At 40.8% G+C, this 25012-nt stretch overlaps 2 protein-coding genes across 2 annotated transcripts; one reads left to right on the plus strand and one right to left on the minus strand.

Moving 5' to 3' along the window:
• The first annotated feature begins 761 nt into the window (after nucleotides 1-761).
• Nucleotides 762-22027, plus strand: LOC5509852 (probable cytosolic Fe-S cluster assembly factor v1g210509). The gene is made up of 23 exons (XM_048722784.1): nucleotides 762-780; nucleotides 1122-1214; nucleotides 1940-1984; nucleotides 2772-2825; nucleotides 2911-2972; nucleotides 4109-4202; nucleotides 5441-5536; nucleotides 5687-5723; nucleotides 6311-6365; nucleotides 6837-6919; nucleotides 7379-7433; nucleotides 7632-7703; nucleotides 8198-8319; nucleotides 9260-9332; nucleotides 9830-9881; nucleotides 9997-10038; nucleotides 10412-10486; nucleotides 11381-11437; nucleotides 11935-12004; nucleotides 12954-13047; nucleotides 20402-20446; nucleotides 20663-20693; nucleotides 21426-22027. The coding sequence occupies exons 2-23, from the start codon at nucleotides 1149-1151 to the stop codon at nucleotides 21495-21497; spliced, it is 1452 nt and encodes a 483-aa protein (XP_048578741.1). The 5' UTR covers nucleotides 762-780; nucleotides 1122-1148; the 3' UTR covers nucleotides 21498-22027.
• Nucleotides 16035-19903, minus strand: LOC5509863 (trace amine-associated receptor 9). Its single transcript, XM_048722785.1, has 2 exons — nucleotides 19258-19903; nucleotides 16035-18373 (listed from the first exon to the last, which is right to left on the minus strand). Exon 2 carries the CDS (start codon nucleotides 18361-18363, stop codon nucleotides 17368-17370), a length of 996 nt encoding a protein of 331 aa, XP_048578742.1. The 5' UTR covers nucleotides 18364-18373; nucleotides 19258-19903; the 3' UTR covers nucleotides 16035-17367.
• Nucleotides 22028-25012: the final 2985 nt, after the last annotated feature.

Raw genomic sequence — 25012 nt, forward strand, 5'->3', positions numbered from 1 at the left:
TCAAAAAGACGAGATATGGGGTGGACCGTGAAGAGTTAGGGGGCCCGGAACACAGGGGGCCACACATGCTAGTTGTTCTTGTTATATGATTTAAAAAGCTGTATTTGAGCGAAGAAAATAAAGACAAAGCATTGTTAAATTGCGTCTCCATTTATTCGTGCAACTCATCCTGCGACCCTTCGGGTCTTGCGTAATCTGGAATTTTATTGTAATTTTATCTTTAGAGGCAGCGCCTCGCATGGGACATGGTCCCGTTTGCCCTCGCCTTTTTTTTTACCTTTAATACGTATGGATATTTTGGATAATAAGTATGTATAGCCTGTCAAATAACGAGGCACATTCAGCCAATTTTAGAGATTATTTCTTGGTTTTATTATAAGAATCTAACCTAACAAATTTCTTTCATACCCTACCCCCCGGAATAATCCGCTCTCCTCTTTTTTAGGACTTTAGAAGCACACTAGCATACACACATTGGCACCAGTCGGGCCAAGACGGGACGCTAGCACAGGCTATTACCCGTGCAGTTCGGCAACCATGGACAGCTGTTTCGTCCTTATTAGGGCTCGTCAACATGGCATAGCCGGTTTGCCTCAGTTAAACTTCATCGGCAAAAAAACTGCAGGGCGACTTCGACTCGAACGAAGTGCTTTAAACCACAGCTCAGATCTATGTGGGATCTAGAGCTGCGACCGGGCTAGCGTGATGCCAATTGTGCGGATCACGCATGCGACCTTTGCTAGTCTAAAACTCCGTCGGATAGCCAAACTATCCTTGCGAGTATGTATACATAAATGTGGACTTTAGAAGCACACTAGCATACACACATTGGCACCAGTCGGGCCAAGATGGGACGCTAACACAGTCTATTACCCGTGCAGTTCGGCAACCATGGACAGCTGTTTCGTCCTTATTAGGACTCGTCAGCATGGCATAGCACGGGTAATAGACTGTGCTAGCGTCTCGTCTTGGCCCGACTGGTGCCAATGTGTGTATGCTAGTGTGCTTCTAAAGTCCTCTTTTTTTAGGTCAGCGGTTTAACAAACAGAATTGTACTTTATTAATGGTTGTAATCTCCAAGTCTATATGAGAAATGTGATATGATAAAAAATCTTTTGCAGCTATGAAGTATCAATCTGTGATCCAAGATGGCGGCCCACTTTAGTGGCGCTCTGCAGCTCACAAATCTTGACGACTTCATAACTCCTTCGCAGGTTAGGACAGGGTTAATATGCATGCATCATTTCTTATGCTAATTGTTTTACTACCTGGTAGGAGAAAAAGAGGGGGGATGGTGTATTATTTTTAACCGGAAAATGCATATTTGCTGAATTTTCACTTGGAGATTACCGGCTTCTCCATAACAGACAAGAATAGGAGGTTTGAATGTAATTCCTTACAAATACGGCCCTTAACTCTTTCATGGATAAGAGTAGGGAGTGTTGTATACACGCAGATTGTTCCAGGCAAAATGGGCTTAGGGATAGGGCATAAGAATATCACATGCATTGCTCCTATGTACCTTATATTATATCATACACAGGTCAGCCCAGCTTAGTGTTAGTGGGTTGTATGAAGGAATTTTATTTCTTGAATATCTGTAATAAATTCTGAATATAATTGACAGAACCTTAGAGTATTCTATAATTATTAAGAACTTTATCCTCGGGAGAATTTACAAGAAGCTACTTTCTATCTTCCACTGTAATGCTCTGTCAGTTATTTGAATTTCTTGTAAGATTGAGGTACTAGAATCCCTATTACCCACTGACTTCTCTTCCCAGTCTCTTCTTTCGCATCCTTATTCTGTAATAACAATATACACAGTAGGTGCGAAACCCTGATTGTATGCCTGGACCTGTGATATATACTTAAACCCTTGTAATATGCAACAATGCTGTGTTTAGTATTATGCTCTAAATGACTGTATTGTTTCCAGGAATGTATTAAACCAGTCAAGATTGAAAAGAAGCCTGGGGCAAAGGTAGTTATTATAATTTCTTCTTCCACCCGGTGTAATATGTTGATAGAATTACACTCAACAAGCATCTATCCTAATAAATAGCATTCAATAAAAATATATTGGGTTAGGGCTTTAACTTCATGGCTCTAAAACGTTTGCCATGATAATCCAAATGAATATCCCCTTTGAACAGGTAAATTAAAGTTCTATAAAATGCTATTGGAACCAGAAAGAACTCTGCTAACAATGCATGCATGAAAACTTAACACATACCGTATTTACTTGAATAAGCACCCTGGCGCTTATCAAATTTTTTGACTGTCAGACAGGGCACTTATTCAGGGAGGCGCTTAATTGAGCAAGGCGCTTATTTAAAAGAGCAAATTTCGAACAAAAGGCCAAAGTGTTTTTATGTATTTAATATCAATTTTATACTACATCAGTTTCTCTATATCATTATTACAACTTGAAGCAGCTTTTTTCAATTTTCATCTATTAAATACTCTCTTTCTTGTCCTTTTATGAGCTCCAGTGCTTTCTTAAAACTACGTTATGATAGTAATTTATTCAGTTACATAAAACCTGGGTAGGGGGGCGCTTATTCATTGTTTTGGTTTAAAGGGGGCGCTTTTTTGGGGGAGGCACTTATTCGAGAGAGGCGCTTAATAATAGTTTTGGTTCAAAGGGGGTGCTTATTTAGAGGAGGTGCTTGTTCGATTAAATACAGTATCTTGTTTGAACGGACTCAATTTGCATGTTGAACAATAGGTGTTTCCTATTATGTAACCTTTGATTTTGTTTTCACAAGGGGCTGGCCAAAATAAAGATTGAAAGTGATGGGAGCTATGTGCAACTTTCTGAGGTATGTAACCATTGAAAGCTACAAATTATCTAGTAGATATCATAACTCCTCTTAACTCATCTCATAAGTTCAACTCCTTTGTTAGGACGGAGGGAAGTCCAAGTTACAGAAAGCAGAGATAACACTCAACGACTGCTTGGCGTGCAGGTTTTTCATTACACCACCATTTTTATGATATTAGTAATAAATAATAAAAATAATAACCATTTAATATCAGTTTAGTCCAATTCTGAAGCAGGTCTGACGTTGCTTGGCAACACACACATCTCCTCCATGCCTGACTATGATCTGTTGCCCCCTGCTAGGCCATAAAGCAGACACTCTTAGGTCCATGGTGGTGACATCTGACCAGGGTTTTCTTGACCTGCCTATTCCTCTCTGTCCCTCTCATTAAAGCCGCTTTGTCACCAGTTTACTTCTGGTCGGTTACGTAACAATCTCTGACAACTTTTAACGGAAAACGCAAAAAATATTTCAAAATATTGAAAGCATTGTGTTTATTGGAAGTTTCTTCGAGGATGTGATTGATAATTTAGAGCGGATGGCCTGTTTAATATCTCGGATTTTAATAGATTTTTTGTCTTTTAACGGTTGAGGTTTCTGTCGGACCTCCGGAAGTAAACTGGTGACAATGTGGCTTTAAGACTCCTGATAGGTTAGATTGAAGCAGGCAATCACCGCTATAGCACCATTGGCCATTTGGCCTCATTACCCATGCACCCCTTTCTCAATATTACCCTTGAACTAACTACAGGACTGTGGTCGTAGCAGGGGGTGGGGCACTCAGACCTCCCACCCCCCCTACTCACACACACACACACACACACACACACACAGATATTTTTAAAAATTATTAGGTAATGACCGGGACCAGTAGGAGCACATGGCTAACAGAGATCAATCCTAAACTGGAAAAAAACCTATTAAGTGGAAACATCTTAGGGTCCTGGCCCCGTACGCAGTTCTGCTCAAGGTTAAACCAATCAGCTATCGAGCTATGATTTGAGGTTTGCATGGCGCAGATCTGCGCGGTTTGAGCCAATCAGACATTATAGATCTCGGTGACATCAAGGAGGTGCTGACATACAATAAACCAGACTGTTCTCTGTTGGCTGTGCTTCAAATATATTTTCTTCACGGTCCTGCATCATCTCCCCCCAATATTTCAAGGCCTGCTACAGCACTGAACTGCACTTCTTTGTTGTACTCTTACAAGTGGCTACATAACAACAGCATTGCAGTCTGTTATTGTTACTCACTTGTTCTCCATATTATCCTTATAGCGGCTGTATAACCACAGCGGAGAGTGTTCTTATTACCCAGCAGAGCCAAGATGAACTGTTCAAGATCCTTGACAGCAACAGAAAGCTAGTAAAGGTATGTACCATATACTTTATATCATAGATACATATAGGTGACTGCCTTACATACTGTACATGTATGAAAAGGTAAAACTTCAGAGATGAGGTTTGATTGGTGTAAGTACATTATGTACATATTATGTGATGGTGTGACGTGAGTGTATGAAAGGTGAATGTGTGACATGCGTTCATGAAAGGTAAATGTGTGACGTAAGTGTGTGATAGGTTAATGTGTGACATGAGTGCGTGAAAGGTGATAGTTTGACATGAGTGTGTGACTTAGTTATTGTGCAACAGGTGATAGTGTGACTTGAGTGGGTGAAAGGTGAATGTGTAACGTGAGTGTGTGAAAGGTGAATGTGAATGACATGAGTGTGTGAAAGATAAATGTGTGATGTGAGTGTGTGATAGGTGATAGTGTGACGTTAGTTTGTGAGAGGTGATAGTGTGATGTGAGTGTGTGATACAGTAGGTGATTTTTGAAGTGAGTGTGTATAGGTGATTTTGAAGTGAGTGTGTGATAAGTGATTTTTGAAGTGAGTGTGTTAGGTGATGGTATGACACAAAGGTGTGATTATGTGAAAGGTGATTGCGTGACTTGTGTGATAGTGTAAAAGGTGATGGTGTGGCGCTAGTTAACAAATAGATCTCATTTTTCCATGCGTCTGTCCTCTAATAGATGCACAGATGACGTCGCACGTGTTATGAACAAAAAAGTATACAACAAGACTCAGTGTGGGACCTGTGGGAAAGGTGGTGATGTGATGTGTGCGAAAGGAGATGGTGTGACGTGTTAAAAAGGTGATGATGTGGCGTGTGTGAAAGGTGAGTGTGTGACATGAGTGTGTGAAAGGTGATGATGTGACGTGTGTGGAAGGTTATGATGTGACGTGTGTGAGAGGTAATGATGTGACATGTGTGAAAGGTGGTGATGTGACATGTGTGAGAGGTGGTGATGTGACGTGTGTGAAAGGTGATGATGTGACGTGTGTGAGAGGTGATAAAGTGACATGTGTTGAAGGTCATGATGTGACGTGTGTAAAAGGTGATGATGTGACGTATGTAAAAGGGGATGATGTGGCGTGTGTGAAAGGTAATGATGTGACATGTGTAGAAGGTGATGTGACAAGTGTGAAAGGTGATGATGTGACGTGTTTGAAAGGTAATGATGTGACGTGTGTGAGAGGTAATGGGTGTGGTTGGCAGGATATTGTAAACTCTCAAAGTAGTATTGATCACTTCTTTTGTCAACAGGAAGGAAAAGGGGATGTGCAAAAGCTGGTTGTGATATCCATTTCGCCACAGTCGAGAGCTTCTATTGCTGCTAAATTCAACCTCACAATAAATGACGTAAGAGAAATTGCAAAAATAGAGCTTTTAAGTACAGTACTTGATCTTTGATTTTCATTTAGAATCAGATAAAATAAAATAAAAAAAATAAATGGTAAAACGGTACTGTATTTTTAATGCACTATATAATATTTCTGTTTTTTTGTTTAGGCTGCTAAGAAACTATCCGCCTTCTTTAAACAACTGGGTAAGTCTGCTTGTTTTAAAAAGCATAAAAATGATTTTCTACACCAGAAAGAGACAGACAGAAAAAAGCTTTTTACTTTTGCTTTCACTTTGTAAAACTACAGTACTTGTATTAAGCCAAATTGGGCATGAATTTTGTAGGGATCAGTTTTATTTAAGGATATAAAAAAAAGGAAAAGTTTTATTAGGCTCTTTAATTAGCAAAATTCCATCAAGTCAAATGCCAACTGCCCAACTGTTTTCTTTTTGCATATAAATGCAGGATATTGGGTTGTAGCTTCAAATACTTTCAAGGGATTACATTGAAGTTAATAAGACAAACAAGTGCGTGTGGTTTGTGTGTATTTTGAGTATATGAATCTAGTTACACTCAAAGTACACGCAAAATTCGCACAGAACTCAGGCACAAAATGTTTCAAAAAGTTTAAAAAATGTTTCAAAAAGTTTCGCACAGAACTCAGGCACAAAATGTTTCAAAAAGTTTCAAAAATGTTTCAAAAAGTTTCGCACAGAACTCAGGCACAAAATGTTAAGTTTCCTCCAGGCTGTACTGTACTACGTGTATTCACTTTTTCTTCATCCTTTAAGGTGTCCATTATGTGTTTGATACAACATTTGCTAGGGACTTTAGCCTTGCTGAGAGGTAAGCAAGACTATTTCAAATAAATATAAATATGGTATGGTTACACTCAGAGAATCCATCAGTCGAAACCTGCAGTGCCTCATGGGTATCAAATGAATAAGCAAATAAGTCTGAATAAAAATTGTGTTCTTCTAAAACACCCAGACATCATTTAGAGATCAGGATTCAGGCTTTTATATTCTACCCATGAAACACTATGGGTTACAATATATGGATTCTCTGGTGCAACCTTATTCGAAATAGGTGTATGTGCTGTATAATAAAAAAACAGCATTTTGGTTTTTAAAGAGATCTTGCACAGGTACAGTACATTTTTTTTTTTTGGGGGGGGGTTGTCTTCTCCTGACATTTGCTCACAAGCCCATCTCACAGAGATGGATAACTAAATATCAAAACTATCCCCCTTCTACTGTGAGCAAAAAAGTAACTAAAGCATCTTTTAATGATGCTATCATTTACTTCATATTTAAGCCAAAGAGAGTTTGTGAGGAGATTCAGAGCATATCAGCAAGGAGATGAAGGCTGTACACCAATGCTGGCCTCCGCCTGCCCCGGTAGGTTATACATAACAGCAACAAACACATGAGCAGACAATCAGCCTTCTCAAAAATATTTTGAGAGGTCATTATGATTTTGGAGGTGGTTTTGGTACCAAAGGTTTCTTTTTCCTTGTCTATAACAAAACAAAATTAATGTATTTTCTGTCTGGATGGAGATGGTCAAACCTACGGAAAAGGGGGGTCATTGAGCCTTCAGCCAGCCTGAGACAGACTAGTACTGTTGGCCTAGCGAGTCTAATGGATCAAACGAACAAGAGAAAACACACAAAGATTCAAGCAAATAGGACAGAACATTGCTAGCGATTACACACAATACCTCAACACCTGGTGAATTCCTTTGAGGCTATATTTGAAAACGTACATTGAGGAGGCCGCTTTGGAGACAGCTTAACACTCAACAAAGGCGAACATCGACAAAAGGCCTGTGATAATGGATATATATTTGTTTTGAAGGTTGGGTGTGCTATGCCGAGAAGACTCATGGGGATTACATTTTACCTTACATCAGGTAAGTAACCCAAGGGCGATAGGATAGTTAGTGGGCAGTTGTGGTTTGTAGTTTGATTGCGGGTTATGTTTTGTCTTGAGCTTACACGTTCTTTTAAGATCATTTTCCTTGTTCTTTATGTCTCCCAAAGCGAGCGTATCTTTTCTTTATCGATTATATATTTTATTATTGACAACATATAATGTATTTTTTTTTCAGCTCAACTAAATCACCCCAGCAGATCATGGGATCATTAGTAAAAGATCACTTAGCATCGGTTGTCGGCAAAAGGTATGTGTTGTCTTATAAAAAAAACCCACCTGTTATTGTGCACAAACCAGCTGATCCGATATACTACGTGACGCCTTGTGTCTGACTTGCGTGACGTATTGTGTTGATAGGACTTGCGTGACGTGTTCTATTGATCCGACTTTCGTGACGTGTTGTGTAGATCCAGCTTGCGTAACATGTGTCATGCTTGCTGGACATGTGTTGTTTGGACTTGCGTGACATGTTATGCTGATCCGACCTGCGTGACGTGTTGTGTTAAACCGACTTGTGTCACGTGTTGTTTATTCAAGCTGATTGATTTCGCTAATAGATTAATTCCTCATTTGCATATGATTTCTTAGGCTATAAGACGATATTATTTAGAATGATTCCCCAGAAGTTCCTGCGAACGAAACATGCGTCACGCAAGCGGGATAAACAGGGCAATGACCTGTTTCTCACAAGCAATGTAAACGTTTGATCTTGTACTAAAGTAGTGTCGCCCTCCCCCACAGTCCAGATTCTGTGTATCACGTGTGCGTCATGCCGTGCTTTGACAAGAAACTGGAGGCGTCACGTGATGACTTCTACAATGACATGTACAGCACACGTGACGTGGATTGTGTCATATCTACAGGTAAAGCCCTTAGCAGTGGACCGTGCAGAATATAGCAAGCAGTGGTAGAGCGGTTTGCTGTGAATAATATAGTAAACACTTATAACATAAGCGCACGCACTCTTTTATGCCCGACATTATGTCCATGTCGTTGTGTTTGGCTCATGTCAAAATGTCGAACCATTCACACTTAAGGGGGCACACGCCAATGTCGTTATGTCCATGTCGTTGTGTTTGGCTCATGTCAAAATGTCGAATCATTCACACTTAAGGGTGCACGCGCCAATGTCATTATGTCGTTATGTCGTTATGTCGTTATGTCACTGGTGTGCACCAGGTATTACTATGTCTTGTGATCTCAAGAGACTCCAGTAACTCCTCGTACAAACCGTGCCAACATCAGCTAGAATAGAGGACTTGCGCTAAGAGATTATGTGACCTTTTGGGTGGAAAACTAGCGCACGATTAGACTGTAGTGGCAAAATAACAGCAATAAAAAGCAACTTATTTAGCTCTTTCGAACTAAAGCCATAAAGTTTTTTTTTCATTTAAAAAATTTTTTTTTGGTCCTCTGACTTGACAGGCCATTTTTGTGTTGAGTCCCCTATTGTTACTGGTGTCTCACTTGACTGACCACGAGGTAGAGGAATTACCGGCAGTCGAGCAAGACTTCGCTTTGCTCAGAGTTTGTCTCTTTGGGGTGTTAAACTTTAGGCTTGAGACCCATGAAAACAGCGCAAACGTTGCTGACCTAAGGCAGCACATTGAGGTGTGAAATGATTCGCCAAAATTAATTTTGTTGTGTGGTCAACAGAGCGTAACGGTTCCAGCAATGCTGACTGATGTCGGCGCTGTTTGCATAGGGCTTTAGCATTTAGTACGTTAAGAATAAATAACACTGCATATTATTGCTTATTTATACTGTAAAAACAATCAGTTGCAATTGTATTCATCTTTCCAGTGGAAGTAGAAACAATGATACAGGATCACTGCCCAGACTTCAACTCTATCGACCCAGTAGAGCTCGACAAGTTGTAAGTAAGAGTTTGTTCAACCAAAAAAAGAACGGATATTGAAGGAAGGGGCTCAGTGCACCAAATAAGTCGTGTTTTTGTGTTTAATAGATTATGGCTTTGCAGCAGCAAGGTCTTTATTCAATTTGTTGTTTGTAAAGTCAATAACGAAAATGTTTGCTAGTATTATAATCGCGAAATACCAGTCTTGAGCGATGGTATCCGCCATCTTGGATTTTGAGCGAAATAAGAAAAGCCACCTCCCCATGTTTTTATCTTTTTCAAATCCAGATGGCGGCGCGATCGCTCGAAGCTGTTTTTATTTGTTTTTTTTTTTCGCGATGAAAACACCATCAAAGGCCTACATGCAGGCTAGGCGATCTCCTAAGAGACATATAAGCATTTTCAATTTCTTTACCTTTTCATGTAAACAGGCGGTCAGTTTCCTCGATCCCGATGTTGGCCACTTTAATGAGGCACCATTTTATTTCGATGGCTTATTTGTCTTTCATTCGTAGATACTGCAGTAGCGATAGTGGTGATTTTTTTGGGCATTCAGGGGGTGGCTCGGTAAGTAACCATCGCAGTCTTGTGAGTCAAAGATAACATCATATCTCTATCTGTTCTAATTTATTTTACACATACGGCGTGACATTTCTTCATTCTTCTTATATGATTTTTTTAGGGTGGATTTCTGGAACACATATTTAAATACGCATCCAGAGAAGTAAGTGACAATGCGACGCACGCTTCCGTGGCCAATTTGACAGTTTCTACATGAAGTAGACTAATAAGGACGCGAGAAACTTTATAATCTGATTGACACGAACTTTAGCCAACCACCGAGGCAAAACTAAAACTTCAGTGTGCACAACAACAACAACAACAACAACAACAACAACAACAACAACAGCAACAACAACTACTACTACTGCTGCTGCTGCTGCTAATAATAATAATAATAATAATTATAATAATACAAATAATAATAATAATGATGATGATGACAATGTCAACGACAACGATAACAATAGCATGTGATCATAGCCAACAGATCTAGTGCCGATTTTCAACAGGCTCTCAATGTTATTTGTTTTTAGTTATTTGACGAAAAAGTCGATGTTTTGACCTACAAGACGTTGAGGAACAAGGACTTTAGGGAAGTCACGCTACAGGTGAGGAATAACCAAAGATTGACCCATAGCATGGGGGGAGGGGTTACAAGTGAGGAAAAAACCAAGGAAGGAACCATAGGATGAAGGGATAACCAAAGGTAGACCCATTGGAATGGGGTACACGCGAGGGAATAGCCAAGGAAGGAACCAAGGCAGGGAGGGCGGTCGTGTTGGAAGCTTGTGTTGACTTATTTCCCTGATTCTACCAAGCCGACGTAGCTGACAGAGCAAAAAAATGGCAGATTTTCCCTATATAAGGTCTGGTTAACTTCGGTAAGCTTGAATTTTTGCATAGAGGTTCCTTATGTTATGTAAACCAACATATCAAAAAGTGTTTTTTTTTCTTATGGATTCGTCTTCGAGATATGAGGCTTGAAGTTTAATTTTCAAATGTTCAAAGTATGAATTCTCCTCGTTTTTAGGGAGAAGTCTGATCAGAAATTAAGCCAACTTTGCTCGCTAATATCTAAATTTCATATCTTCTAAATTTCTTTAAAATTTGGAGTTAAGCTTTTGGTCAGAGGACTCCTTGTATGAGGAATCTTGAGCTTTGCTCTGTCTACGCAGCTGATTATTCCTCTTTGTCTGTTTTTTACATATTTTTTTTACATAATTTGTCTTCCAGTATCGAACAAAATAATAACAAACCTGCGGCTGAACAGGGCTCTTTAAGATACTAAAGACTTTTTTTTTTATTTGTTTGCCACATATCTTTACATCTATTTACATTTAAACAATTGAAAAAAAAATCTTGGGTGACGATTAGTCCCCTTGAAACCATCTTTTGTGGCTATACTCGACAATTGGAATATAGGAAAAACTCCAACGGACCCTCGGCCAACCCCACCTATTCTCCTCGTCTGCTACAATGATCACTGATGATGGGCCTTGCAGGTTGATGGTAAGGATGTGCTCAAGTTTGCAGCTGCCTACGGATTCAGGAACATACAGGTCAGCTTGGTCGCCTAAATGACTTTTGCCATACGGTTTAGTTTCATATGGTTATGTTTTTCATTGATTAATATTTGAAAAGGAAAATTCGTATCGTTGTTCTGCGATAAATGGCTATGCAAAGAAGATGTTCGCCGTGGTAGCAAACGGAATCCGCTACAATGTGAAATTCGACCCATGCGACAATAAAGGCGGATCATTTTTTTCTAAGTATCAAGTGATAGGGATGACTATATATGTATATGTATGAGAGAGAGATTGAATATGAAAACAACTGACCTTCATCCGGATTATCTAATTTTAGCGCGGAAGCAGGCTTGCCAGGTCGACGTTTGTGTACAGCCTTTTTGCAAATCTTTGAAACTTTATTTTACGAGAATGCCTGGTGATTTGCAGTCTGCTTTACAGCTAGGTAAAATTCGATCATTTGGATAATGGGCCATTCTAATAGCTACGAGATAATAATATGCTTTGTATTGATGTTTTTATACTCGCAGAACTTGGTGCAGAAGCTCAAACGTGGCAAGAGTCCGTATCATTTCGTTGAAGTTATGGCCTGCCCTTCAGGTACAAACCTTATCATAAATCAATGAACCCATGGATAAGTCCGTATCATTTCGTTGAAGCTATGTCCTGCCCTTCAGGTACAAACCTTATTAGAGATCACTGAACCCATGGATAAGTCCATATCATTTCGTAGAATTTATGTCCTGGCCTTTAGGTACAAACCTTATTAGAGATCAATGAACCCATGGAGATAAGTCCATATCATTTCGTAGAATTTATGTCCTGGCCTTTAGGTACAAACCTTATTAGAGATCAATGAACCCACGGATGAGTCCGTATTAGTACTTTCAAGTTATGGACTGCCCTCAGGTACAAACCAGATCACTGAACCGGTGGCTGCTAGCATAACAGGGAGTCTGACGTATTTTGTAGGATTTGAATCTCTCGTTTTCCTTTAAGGGCTTAAATTCCTTGCCCAGGATTTATTTGGTCCAACATTTTACCCCACATTAGAACCAAGGAGCTTAGAAAAAAACGTGCAGCAAAAGAATGGTGTATCGTGCATTTTTATTTAACTCACGAGGATGTTTTTCAGTGTTGTTTTAAAGCTGGTACTTGGAAAGTTTGTGTGTGTTTTTTTAAGAAATTCAGGTTAATGCTTTACTTACTTTACTTTACTTTACTTTTAAATAAAATGGAGGTGAATTACATACGTTGCATGATTTCGAGGTTAAAGCCGCAATGTCGCCAGTTTACTTCCAGCCGATTACAAAACAATCTCCGCTTAAAGCAATGAGTTTATTGGAAGTTTCTGTTTCGGTTGAGGTTGCCGTTGGCCCTCCGGAAGTAAACTGGTGACAATGCGGCTTAATTACATATTCTGCATAGATTGCAAACATTGTCTTGTGCATATCCCTAGTACTATAATTTTCATCTGCTTCTTACGCGCACGGCAGTGCTGCTATCCCAAATGCAACTGAATAGACAGAATAACTCGTTGATTTTGTAGGTTGTGTCAACGGTGGCGCGCAGATTCGTCCCGGGGAGGGTGAGTCGGCCAAAGACCTCGTCCAAAGAGTGGAAGATCTCTACAACTCTATCAAGTGAGTGAAATGTCTCCTAGTCTTTCTGTTAGGATATATTCAGGGCTAAAGTTGTCGTAGTGGGATGATGGGGGGGGGGGGGGGGGGGAGGGGGGAGGATGGGTTTGCTTCAGCTCTTCAAGAGGGATTTTTTTTGTGGGGGGAGGGGGGTGTCCTGCCCTTCCGCGTTACCGCGCATAGCCTTAATTTCAACACGACGGTCGGTTAGTTATCTGCCTAACAGCAATTAAAAAAATAACTTAACCTGATCTCTCTTTTCATTCTCTGTGTTCGTGCCTTTGTAGTTGAACACCATGTATTTTTGTTCACATTTCGAAGAGTTCGTATCATTGTTTTTATTACCAAAGCTTTTCAAGTTATGCCCAAGAGTTTGTGTCTCAATAAATAACAAAGCCGTAGCAGGCCTCAAATTGTTGGGGGAGGGGGCACGATACAGAAGCATTAAGGAAACAATGGGGGCACAACCACGCCCCAACTGGTCATTTCCTTATAATGTTTCAAAATATTTTTGGGGCACGTGCCCCAAGTGCCCCATCTCCTGCTACGGCCCTGAATAAGGGTCCATAGTACCAGAGTTTGGAAGATTCTTCCTTTCTTTCAAGCACCAAGCCATAGTGCGAAATGTGACATCTCTCTATTTCACGTTCTAGTATGTCTCGTTTGATAAAGCCTCTGTATTTTGAACCACAAATCAAAGTGTCTATACTTTGGTTTTAGGTAGGTTTTCTCCATCTCCCACATCGCGCGACTGAAATCATTTCTTAGTAACATCACACTGGAGCAGTGCATACAGCAATCAAAGTGTCAGCACTTCTGTTGAAGGTTTTTTCCATCGCCCACATCCCGCGCCAAAATGTCTTTTTTAGTAACGTCTTACTGGAGCAGTACATACAGTATTTAAAGTGTCAGTATATCCGTTGAAGCTTTCCTCTTTCGTTTCACGCATCGAATCATCGCTCACATCTCGCGCCTGAAGTCCTTTCTTAGGAACGTCTCAGTTGAGCAGTACATACAGTAATCATAGTATCAGTATCTTGCATGAAGCTTTCCTCTTTCGTTTCACGCATCGAATCATCGCCCACATCTCGCGCCTGAAGTCCTTTCTTAGGAACGTCTCAGTTGAGCAGTACATACAGTAATCAAAGGGTCGGTACCTCGGTTGAAGCTTTCCTCTTTCGTTTCACGCATCGAATCATCGCCCACATCTCGCGCCTGAAGTCCTTTCTTAGGATCGTCTCAGTTGAGCAGTACATACAGTAATCAAAGTGTCAGTACCCCGGTTGAAGCTTTCCTCTTTCGTTTCACGCACCGACACATCGCCCACATCTCGCGCCTGAAGTCCTTTCTTAGGAACGTCTCAGTTGAGCAGTACATACAGTAATCAAAGTGTCGGTACCCCGGTTGAAGCTTTCCTCTTTCGTTTCACGCACCGACCCATCGCTCACATCTCGCGCCTGAAGTCCTTTCTGAGGATCGTCTCAGTTGAGCAGTACATACAGTATTTAAAGTGTCAGTATATCCGTTGAAGCTTTCCTCTTTCGTTTCACGCACCGACACATCGCCCACATCTCGCGCCTGAAGTCCTTTCTTAGGAACGTCTCAGTTGAGCAGTACATACAGTAATCAAAGTGTCGGTACCCCGGTAGAAGCTTTCCTCTTTCGTTTCACGCACCGACACATCGCTCAAATCTCGCGCCTGAAGTCCTTTCTTAGGATCGTCTCAGTTGAGCAGTACATACAGTAATCATAGTATCAGTATCTCGCATGAAGCTTTCCTCTTTCGTTTCACGCACCGACCCATCGCCCACATCTCGCGCCTGAAGTCCTTTCTTAGGATCGTCTCAGTTGAGCAGTACATACAGTAATCATAGTATCAGTATCTCGCATGAAGCTTTCCTCTTTCGTTTCACGCACCGACCCATCGCTCACATCTCGCGCCTGAAGTCCTTTCTGAGGATCGTCTCAGTTGAGCAGTACATACAGTAATCATAGTATCAGTATCTCGCATGAAGCTTTCCTCTTTCGTTTCACGCATCGAATCATCGCCCACATCTCGTGCCTGAAGTCCTTTCTTAGGAACGTCTCCGTTGAGCAGTACATACAGTAATCAGTGTCAGTACCTCGGTTGAAGCTTTCCTCTTTCGTTTCACGCATCGAATCATCGCCCACATCTCGCGCCTGAAGTCCTTTCTTAGGAACGTCTCCGTCGAGCAGTACATACAGTAATCAAAGTGTCATTACCTCGGTTGAAGCTTTCCTCTTTCGTTTCACGCATCGAATCATCGCCCACATTTCGCGCCTGAAGTCCTTTCTTAGGAACGTCTCAGTTGAGCAGTACATACAGTAATCAGTGTCAGTACCTCGGTTGAAGCTTTCCTCTTTCGTTTCACGCATCGAATCATCGCCCACATCTCGCGCCTGAAGTCCTTTCTTAGGAACGTCTCCGTTGAGCAGTACATACAGTAATCAAAGTGTCATTACCTCGGTTGAAGCTTTTCTCTTTCGTTTCACGCACCGACCCATCGCTAACATCTCGCGCCTGAAGTCCTTCCTGAGGATCGTCTCAGTTGAGCAGTACATACAGTAATCAAAGTGTCAGTACCTCGGTTGAAGCTTTCCTCTTTCGTTTCACGCACCGAATCATCGCCCACATCTCGCGCCTGAAGTCCTTTCTTAGGAACGTCTCCGTTGAGCAGTACATACAGTAATCAAAGTGTCATTACCTCGGTTGAAGCTTTCCTCTTTCGTTTCACGCATCGAATCATCGCCCACATTTCGCGCCTGAAGTCCTTTCTTAGGAACGTCTCAGTTGAGCAGTACATACAGTAATCATAGTATCAGTATCTCGCATGAAGCTTTTCTCTTTCGTTTCACGCACCGACCCATCGCTCACATCTCGCGCCTGAAGTCCTTCCTGAGGATCGTCTCAGTTGAGCAGTTCATACAGTAATCAGTGTCAGTACCTCGGTTGAAGCTTTCCTCTTTCGTTTCACGCACCGACCCATCGCTCACATCTCGCGCCTGAAGTCCTTTCTTAGGAACGTCTCAGTTGAGCAATACATACAGTAGTCAAAGTGTCAGTGCCTCGGTTGAAGCTTTCCTCTTTCGTTTCACGCATCGAATCATCGCCCACATCTCACGCCTGAAGTCCTTTCTTAGGAACGTCTCGGTTAAAGCTTTCCTCTTTCGTTTCACGCACCGACCCATCGCTCACATCTCGCGCCTGAAGTCCTTTCTTAGGAACGTCTCGGTTGAAGCTTTCCTCTTTCGTTTCACGCACCGACCCATCGTTCACATCTCGCGCCTGAAGTCCTTTCTTAGGATCGTCTCAGTTGAGCAGTACATACAGTAATCATAGTATCAGTATCTCGCATGAAGCTGTTCTCTTTCGTTTCACGCACCGACCCATCGCTAACATCTCGCGCCTGAAGTCCTTTCTGAGGATCGTCTCAGTTGAGCAGTACATACAGTAATCATAGTATCAGTATCTCGCATGAAGCTTTTCTCTTTCGTTTCACGCACCGACCCATCGCTAACATCTCGCGCCTGAAGTCCTTCCTGAGGATCGTCTCAGTTGAGCAGTTCATACAGTAGTCAAAATGTCAGTACCTCGGTTTAAACTTTCCTCTTTCGTTTCACGCACCGAATCATCGCCCACATCTCGCGCCTGAAGTCCTTTCTTAGGAACGTCTCAGTTGAGCAGTACATACAGTAATCATAGTATCAGTATCTCGCATGAAGCTGTTCTCTTTCGTTTCACGCACCGACCCATCGTTCACATCTCGCGCCTGAAGTCCTTTCTTAGGATCGTCTCAGTTGAGCAGTACATACAGTAATCATAGTATCAGTATCTCGCATGAAGCTGTTCTCTTTCGTTTCACGCACCGACCCATCGCTAACATCTCGCGCCTGAAGTCCTTTCTGAGGATCGTCTCAGTTGAGCAGTACATACAGTAATCATAGTATCAGTATCTCGCATGAAGCTTTTCTCTTTCGTTTCACGCACCGACCCATCGCTAACATCTCGCGCCTGAAGTCCTTCCTGAGGATCGTCTCAGTTGAGCAGTACATACAGTAATCAAAGTGTCAGTACCTCGGTTGAAGCTTTCCTCTTTCGTTTCACGCACCGAATCATCGCCCACATCTCGCGCCTGAAGTCCTTTCTTAGGAACGTCTCCGTTGAGCAGTACATACAGTAATCAAAGTGTCATTACCTCGGTTGAAGCTTTCCTCTTTCGTTTCACGCACCGACACATCGCTCAAATCTCGCGCCTGAAGTCCTTTCTTAGGAACGTCTCCGTTGAGCAGTACATACAGTAATCAAAGTGTCAGTACCTCGGTTGAGGCTTTCCTCTTTCGTTTCACGCACCGAATCATCGCCCACATCTCGCGCCTGAAGTCCTTTCTTAGGAACGCGTACACAAATACATTGGGCGCAGAGTTGAACTGTCTCAGCAATAGCGTCACTACTCGTACCAGGTAATGCATGTGGATGGTGTCCGGCCATATATCACACATGACGTAATACTGGTAGAATGCATTACAGAACAAGAAAATCCCCACCACTACCCCGACGGATTTTACTGTGCCACTTCTTCCCCGCTTGCGCTTCCTTGGTTTTTCGGTGAAAGGCTCGATGGATTCGACTTCGCGTTGGACTTTCTCTATGTCCTTGCGATGCTTGCGAGCGACTCTAAAAATCCTTACGTATGCGTAAAGCATGAAGATACTCGGTAGCCCCGTCATGAAGCTTACTTGGATGACGCTGTCAGCGACATGCGCTGCTTCAGGGTGGCTGTCAGTCAGCTGGTAAACGACCAATGGGATGTTCTGTGCTGCGGAGAGAACCCATGCGAGTGCTATAAAGCCGCCGACGGTACTGGCTTTCTTAAAAGACTGATATCGATAAGGGTGGAGTACTCCCAAGTAAATATCCAGCGTCAGGGCGCATAAATTCATCACGGATGCCGTGAAGAAGAAAGACATGAGGCAGTTTTGAGCGTAGTAGAAGTCGGGAAGATGACAAACCTCGTACAGAACCGTGCTGTAGCGACAAATAATTGCATTGGTAAACGTAAAGAATCCAACCAGAAAGTCCGCAATGGCCAGGGAAAGCACGAACCAATTAGGAGATTCTTGGACACGAAGCCTTTTCCTTGAAAGAATTACAAGAATAACCAGACCATTTCCAAGAACTGTGACCACGGCAAAGGTTCCTAGAAGGATGAGATAGACGTTGTTGACAAGCTGGAGGTGGGCGAAGTCTGAACTCGAACTTGAATTCCAGAAATTTCTGTCGGTTTTGTTCAATTCCATCTCGTTTTAGCTAATGAGAAATAAATGATTAGGTTTCGTAGAGGAAGTATTTATGTTAAGGCTTACCTCTTCTTTGATATATACATGGAAAAATGATCTTTCTACGCTTTTAGAAATTCCCCCCTTATTTTTTTTAATGCGTACAACACAATAGTGCTAAAATTACACCTAGTCGTAATGGCTGATAAGACGCGACGCCCCTTCTGTTTTAAATGTGAATTAAAACTTATTGCGTTGTAGACGTTTAAGATAATAGTAGTAAAGAATGTAAGCATAATCTTTTGCATTATTTACAATCACCCCTTTCTGTTTATTACCTAGGTAAATATATGTATATTTCGTTGCGCATGTAGCAGGTGTTTGAATGTTAATGTTTTATTTTGCTTTGTTATCCATTAGAAGTCAAAATAACCGAAGCAAATTAATAAAAATTTAAAAAGAGCAGTCTTTTGTAATTTAATTGGAATTTCCCCTTCCGAATTTAAATTGTCTAAGGCACTTTCAATAACAACTAAAAAAAAAGAAAAGTATTTTAATATGTAATGTGTACAGTACTAGATATCGCGTAGATTGAGAACTAATCGGTTTAGAGGTTTTTTTTATTCCATACCGTTTCGTCGGCCGTATGTTTCAGAACATACAGGCGGTCAAAGATTCAATGAAAACAAAATTAAATGGTTTTGAAATGTTTTAAATGCGATATCCCTAACAAAAGCCCATGATGCATGTCGAATCTATTTCAATTCTCAGGGCGACTAAAATACGTTACAAAATGAAATTAGCACACTTATAAGAAATAGAATAAAACGAACTCCTTTGAAAATACAGATCTTATCTATGGGCTGTAAATACCATATGTTATCACATGGTATTTATAGCCCATAAAAAGTTTACCTTGATTTTGATTTCGCCACTTCTCAGTTCTTTCGTCTCGTTCTGTTGTCTTCTTGCTCGATTTGCCCTTTTGCCCTTTCCTTTTATTTACAATTTGACTGTTCTTACGCATTTACTGTTTAAACTTTCGTCAGTTGTGTATCAATATTTGGGAAAATAAAATCACTTTTGCGCAATTTTGCTTCAAGTCTATTGCTTCAGCCTGCCGTTAATTGCGACGAATTCTTTCTTCCATTAATACCATTTCCTTTGGGAGCTTGAAACGGTTATGATATCATCCTATTTTCGACCATTGTCGTCGAAATTGCCTCTTGAGTTCACCCATGTTTATCTTCCTTAACCAATTTCCCTCAAATTGAGCTGCTATCAGCATTTTTAAACGATATTCCAAATAGTTTTATCATCATATCACCTAACGTAGACAACGCGGGTCAAACGAAAATGCAAAAACCATGTCTTATTAAGATTATGCTTACAAATAAGCCTTGAACTTCGCCGCGAGTTTAATTGCGCTCGTTCACTCGCAGCTGGAGAGCGTGCTGTATTATATTTGTTCTCGCCTTATGTAATATTTGCGTTGGCTATTTCCATTAGAATAGTTCTTTGTGTATTCAACCCCTTTCATTGCCCAAATCGTTCGCATTTCCTATGCTTTCCTGCCGATCACCGAATTCCTCGTGATTTTTAGACGACATTCTTTAAAAAAAAAACAGCCTAAATAATTTTTTGCAGTGTGACACGCGCTATCGTGGTCACCTTGAAGTAGTTAAAAATGGTGTGAAAACGTTCTATTGATTTAGTATTTTTTATGGGGAGTAAATACTTGGTATTCTTGTGCTTATTTTTGTGTTCAAAATGCCACCTTCATGTCAGAGAATCAAATACAATACAATACAATGCAATACTTTATTCGTCAAATGTAAAGCAGGAAGAAGAGTGGTGACGTTTTTGTTCAACCCACTGTGATGTGCGGTCGCGTCTTGGTGAAGTTAGTACTCGGGAAAGTTTTTAGAAGTCGGATATATTATGTCGTTTGTCGTAGCTGTGACATCCCATTTCGACACCGGCCTAAATTGTCCGCCATTATTTTGTTGATCGTTATAATAATTAGTCTCTACTTTGCTAACTTCAACACTTATTTTAGGAGCCGTAGACCGGAGGATAACCCAGCCGTGGAAACCCTTTACAGGTGACCATAGATAATAGGGATTTTTTTATTTAATATTTTTTTTTGCTCTTTCGTTTTCTTTCTTCCCAGCCTCCCCCTCCGCAACCGCCTCTTAACTCTTACCAAACCGGGAATGGATCGAAATAGCTTCGCGGGCTTCCGATTGGCTTTTTTATTTTTATTTTTTTATTTTTTTGTGCTATTTTGTCTTATCTTATCTATACCCGCTTGTTTTAGGGAGTGGCTCGGAGGCGCTGACAGCGATAAGGTAAAGACTCACAAACTACACATTCTCTTTATTGGTCTGTATGCCCTGTTCATTTTAAAATGTTTTGGCAAATTCTGCGTGTTTTTAGTTAATTATCATGAGGTCCATCGCCGTTTTCCACTAGACTTCTGGCTAATGGCTTTTAATAACAATCTCTTTGGTCAACTTATGGGTAGTTGAAGCTGGTGCTTCGATCAAAAGAGATGTCTTCGTAGGCTTAAAAAAATTCGATCAAATTCGACTCATTCTATAAAATATTTTTTTGTAACAAAATACGCAACGTGACGCCGTGACGTAACCTGTTAATTACTAGAGAGCTGGAAAGCAAAATCTCATTTTTTTGTGCGTCTGTCCTCTAATAAAGGAACAGATGACGTCACAGCGTGTGAACAAAAAAGTACGCAACGAGACGCAGTCGAGTTGTTCATGACACGCTGTGACGTCTTCTGTACATCTCTTAGAAGACAGACGCACAAAAAATGAGATCTTTTGTTTATAAAACAATTCAAATGTTTTCTTACTTTCCAATCTAGTTTTGGGGAGCGCGCGCGCATGTTGGAGCCAGGCGTGCGTGTGCCCTCTAATAACACATGGACTCTTGACCAATCAGAGCGCGCGATTTACGAGTGACCTATTAAAAAAATGTAATTCAGGCAGTGTGCGCGAAATGACTTTTAGCGTGCGCGCTTAACAAGTGCTGTTGTATTATATATGTGATATTTGTTATTCCAGGCAAGAAAGATGTTACATACGCAGTACCACGCAGTTGAGAAATTGAATACGGCGTTGACGATCAAATGGTAGGAACCAGATTGGTGAAGTACCGCAACCACTAGGAACGGCCCATATAAAACACGACAAGTTTCTTGAATTGGTCAAAAAGGTCGAAACAAAGTACCTAGCGGACGATTACCTAACGTGTAACTCACAAGCTTCTCAAGCGATGGTGACTAATTATACGCCATAACGATTATCACATGAATTGCACGCGTGCTGCTCGTGGGAAACACGTGTGACAGGACGAGGACTGGGGATGAGTATTATAAAGATACTTCCCTAGAAAACGCTTGACGGCTCATGTCAAGGCTTCTATTGACTATAATACTATTGTGCATAAGTGGCGCGGTCTCTATTCACTACAGTTTACAGGTCGTTATTGGGAGCCTTTAAACGCACCCTCTCCCACCCAAATTCATCCCAAATTGCCTCCTGTCTGATGTAATAGATCACCTGAATAAGGCATGGTCAGCAAGCTAATTGATGTGAACCTGAATTACATGATTTGGGAGAGCAAATGTTGAGATTGAAAATAATTGAAAATTGACCTGACAATAGATTATGTGGATACCGCATAGCCAGCACGTGGCGCAACGACTAGAGGACTTCAATATTACTGGAAAACACATGCAGAGAAAGGGCTGTCGGCCAAGAACAAGTCAGTCGGGCTGTTGGCCAGTACATGTAATTCACGTGTAGTTGTAGCAAATGTTTCGCACGTCTTTCAGTCACTGTCAAAGCCGCGCATGCCCCAGAAAGTTAAACCTCTGTGCAAATAGCGCCAACACCAGCCAGCATTACTACAACCGTGCATGGCTTACCACAAGACAATGGAAATTTTGACGAACCTTTAGCAGCATCCTCAACATCGTGCACCAACATCGACAATTGATTGGTCCAGCAATACTTGGTATTTCCGACCAATACTGGCGCGGTTTGCTAGAATCCTTCCTTAAAGAAACATTGTCAACATGTTTGCTTCAGCAATACTTGTTATTTTCGACCAATACTGGCGCGGTTTGCTAGAATCCTTCCTTAAAGAAACATTGTCAACATGTTTGCTTCAGCAATACTTGGTATTTCCGACCAATACTGGCGCGGTTTGCTAGAATCCTTCCTTAAAGAAACATTGTCAACATGTTTGCTTCAGCAATACTTGTTATTTTCGACCAATACTGGCGCGGTTTGCTAGAATCCTTCCTTAAAGAAACATTGTCAACATGTTTGCTTCAGCAATACTTGTTATTTTCGACCAATACTGGCGCGGTTTGCTAGAATCCTTCCTTAAAGAAACATTGTCAACATGTTTGCTTCAGCAATACTTGTTATTTTCGACCAATACTGGTGCGGTTTGCTAGAATCCTTCCTTAAAGAAACATTGTCAACATGTTTGCTTCAGCAATACTTGTTATTTTCCACTTCAATACTGGCGCGGTTTGCTAGAATCCTTCCTTAAAGAAACATTGTCAACATGTTTGCTTCAGCAATACTTGTTATTTTCGACCAATACTGGCGCGGTTTGCTAGAATCCTTCCTTAAAGAAACATTGTCAACATGTTTGCTTCAGCAATACTTGTTATTTTCGACCAATACTGGTGCGGTTTGCTAGAATCCTTCCTTAAAGAAACATTGTCAACATGTTTGCTTCAGCAATACTTGTTATCTTCGACTTCAATACTGGCGCGGTTTGCTAGAATCCTTCCTTAAAGAAACATTGTCAACATGTTTGCTTCAGCAATACTTGTTATTTTCGACTTCAATACTGGCGCGGTTTGCTAGAATCCTTCCTTAAAGAAACATTGTCAACATGTTTGCTTCAGCAATACTTGTTATTTTCGACCAATACTGGCGCGGTTTGCTAGAATCCTTCCTTAAAGAAACATTGTCAACATGTTTGCTTCAGCAATACTTGTTATTTTCGACCAATACTGGCGCGGTTTGCTAGAATCCTTCCTTAAAGAAACATTGTCAACATGTTTGCTTCAGCAATACTTGTTATTTTCGACCAATACTGGTGCGGTTTGCTAGAATCCTTCCTTAAAGAAACATTGTCAACATGTTTGCTTCAGCAATACTTGTTATCTTCGACTTCAATACTGGCGCGGTTTGCTAGAATCCTTCCTTAAAGAAACATTGTCAACATGTTTGCTTCAGCAATACTTGTTATTTTCGACTTCAATACTGGCGCGGTTTGCTAGAATCCTTCCTTAAAGAAACATTGTCAACATGTTTGCTTCAGCAATACTTGTTATTTTCGACTTCAATACTGGCGCGGTTTGCTAGAATCCTTCCTTAAAGAAACATTGTCAACATGTTTGCTTCAGCAATACTTGTTATTTTCGACTTCAATACTGGCGCGGTTTGCTAGAATCCTTCCTTAAAGAAACATTGTCAACATGTTTGCTTCAGCAATACTTGTTATTTTCGACTTCAATACTGGCGCGGTTTGCTAGAATCCTGCCGTAAAGTAACATTGTCAACATAATTGGTCAAGTAAAACTACTAATTTCGTCATCATACCAGCGCAGTCTGCTCACTAGCATAATACACTAACATAATATTCCCGTAAAGAAACACTGTCATCATGATTGGTCAAGCAAACTTACTATTTTCATAATCAATAATGGGACTTCATCTTCCCGTAAAGGAACATTGCCAACATTATTGGTCGACAGCAATACTTGCTTTTTTCGTTTTCTACAGTGGCGCTGTCTTCTAGGAACTAAAGCTTCCCGTAAGCTCAAGCTATCTACGCTCTAGGCTCCGGGCTAGGGTAATGCAACGATTGACCGTGAGAAAGGCACTGTTCCTATGGATTATGGAATAACTTGTCAGGGCAGTTCTCAGGTTGACACTAATCTACGGTTCTCCTAGGGTTGCAATTTTTTTTGGAAAAAAGAATTACATTTCATTATTTGTTTGCATAAAAATGGGGTCGGGGATACGTCAACTGTACAATGTCAATTTTTTTGTGGGAGGATAAATGCTAGAATTTGTGTGACGTACTTTTAATCAAAAAGGGGGATTCATGAACTTTGCAATGTGTACACATTGTAAGTGATTTTATGGGAGGATAAATGTTAGAATTTGTAAGACTCACTTCTAAGTAAAAAGGGTATAGTTGGTCGAATATTCACGAGAGTAAATGTGGAAGGCTTTTTAGTCTGTGCTTTGTATCGATTTTATTAACACCGTGAGTTTTCAAATACAGTAATGGTCAAATATTGATCAAGCCATACATCATCCAATAGAAGAAACAACGACACTGTATTTATAAACATTTATTGACATTGCATTTCTTTTCTACTCTAATCATTTTCATTCAAACTTTTCATTCGATTGCATTACATAGTTATCAAACAAATTGCAAATTGCATACTGCATTCTGTTTGATGGGCTTTTAATTACAAAAATATTAAATATATTCTGTTTTATATACAATAAATATATAAATAACATGCCCTTGAAAATCCATATTTAACATGCTGTGAAATCCTCATGGAAAACTTTCAATAATCCTTTCATATCGTTGTTTATTTATA

The sequence above is a fragment of the Nematostella vectensis genome, chromosome 15 (genome assembly GCF_932526225.1).
Source record: "Nematostella vectensis chromosome 15, jaNemVect1.1, whole genome shotgun sequence".
Lineage (NCBI taxonomy): Eukaryota > Metazoa > Cnidaria > Anthozoa > Actiniaria > Edwardsiidae > Nematostella > Nematostella vectensis.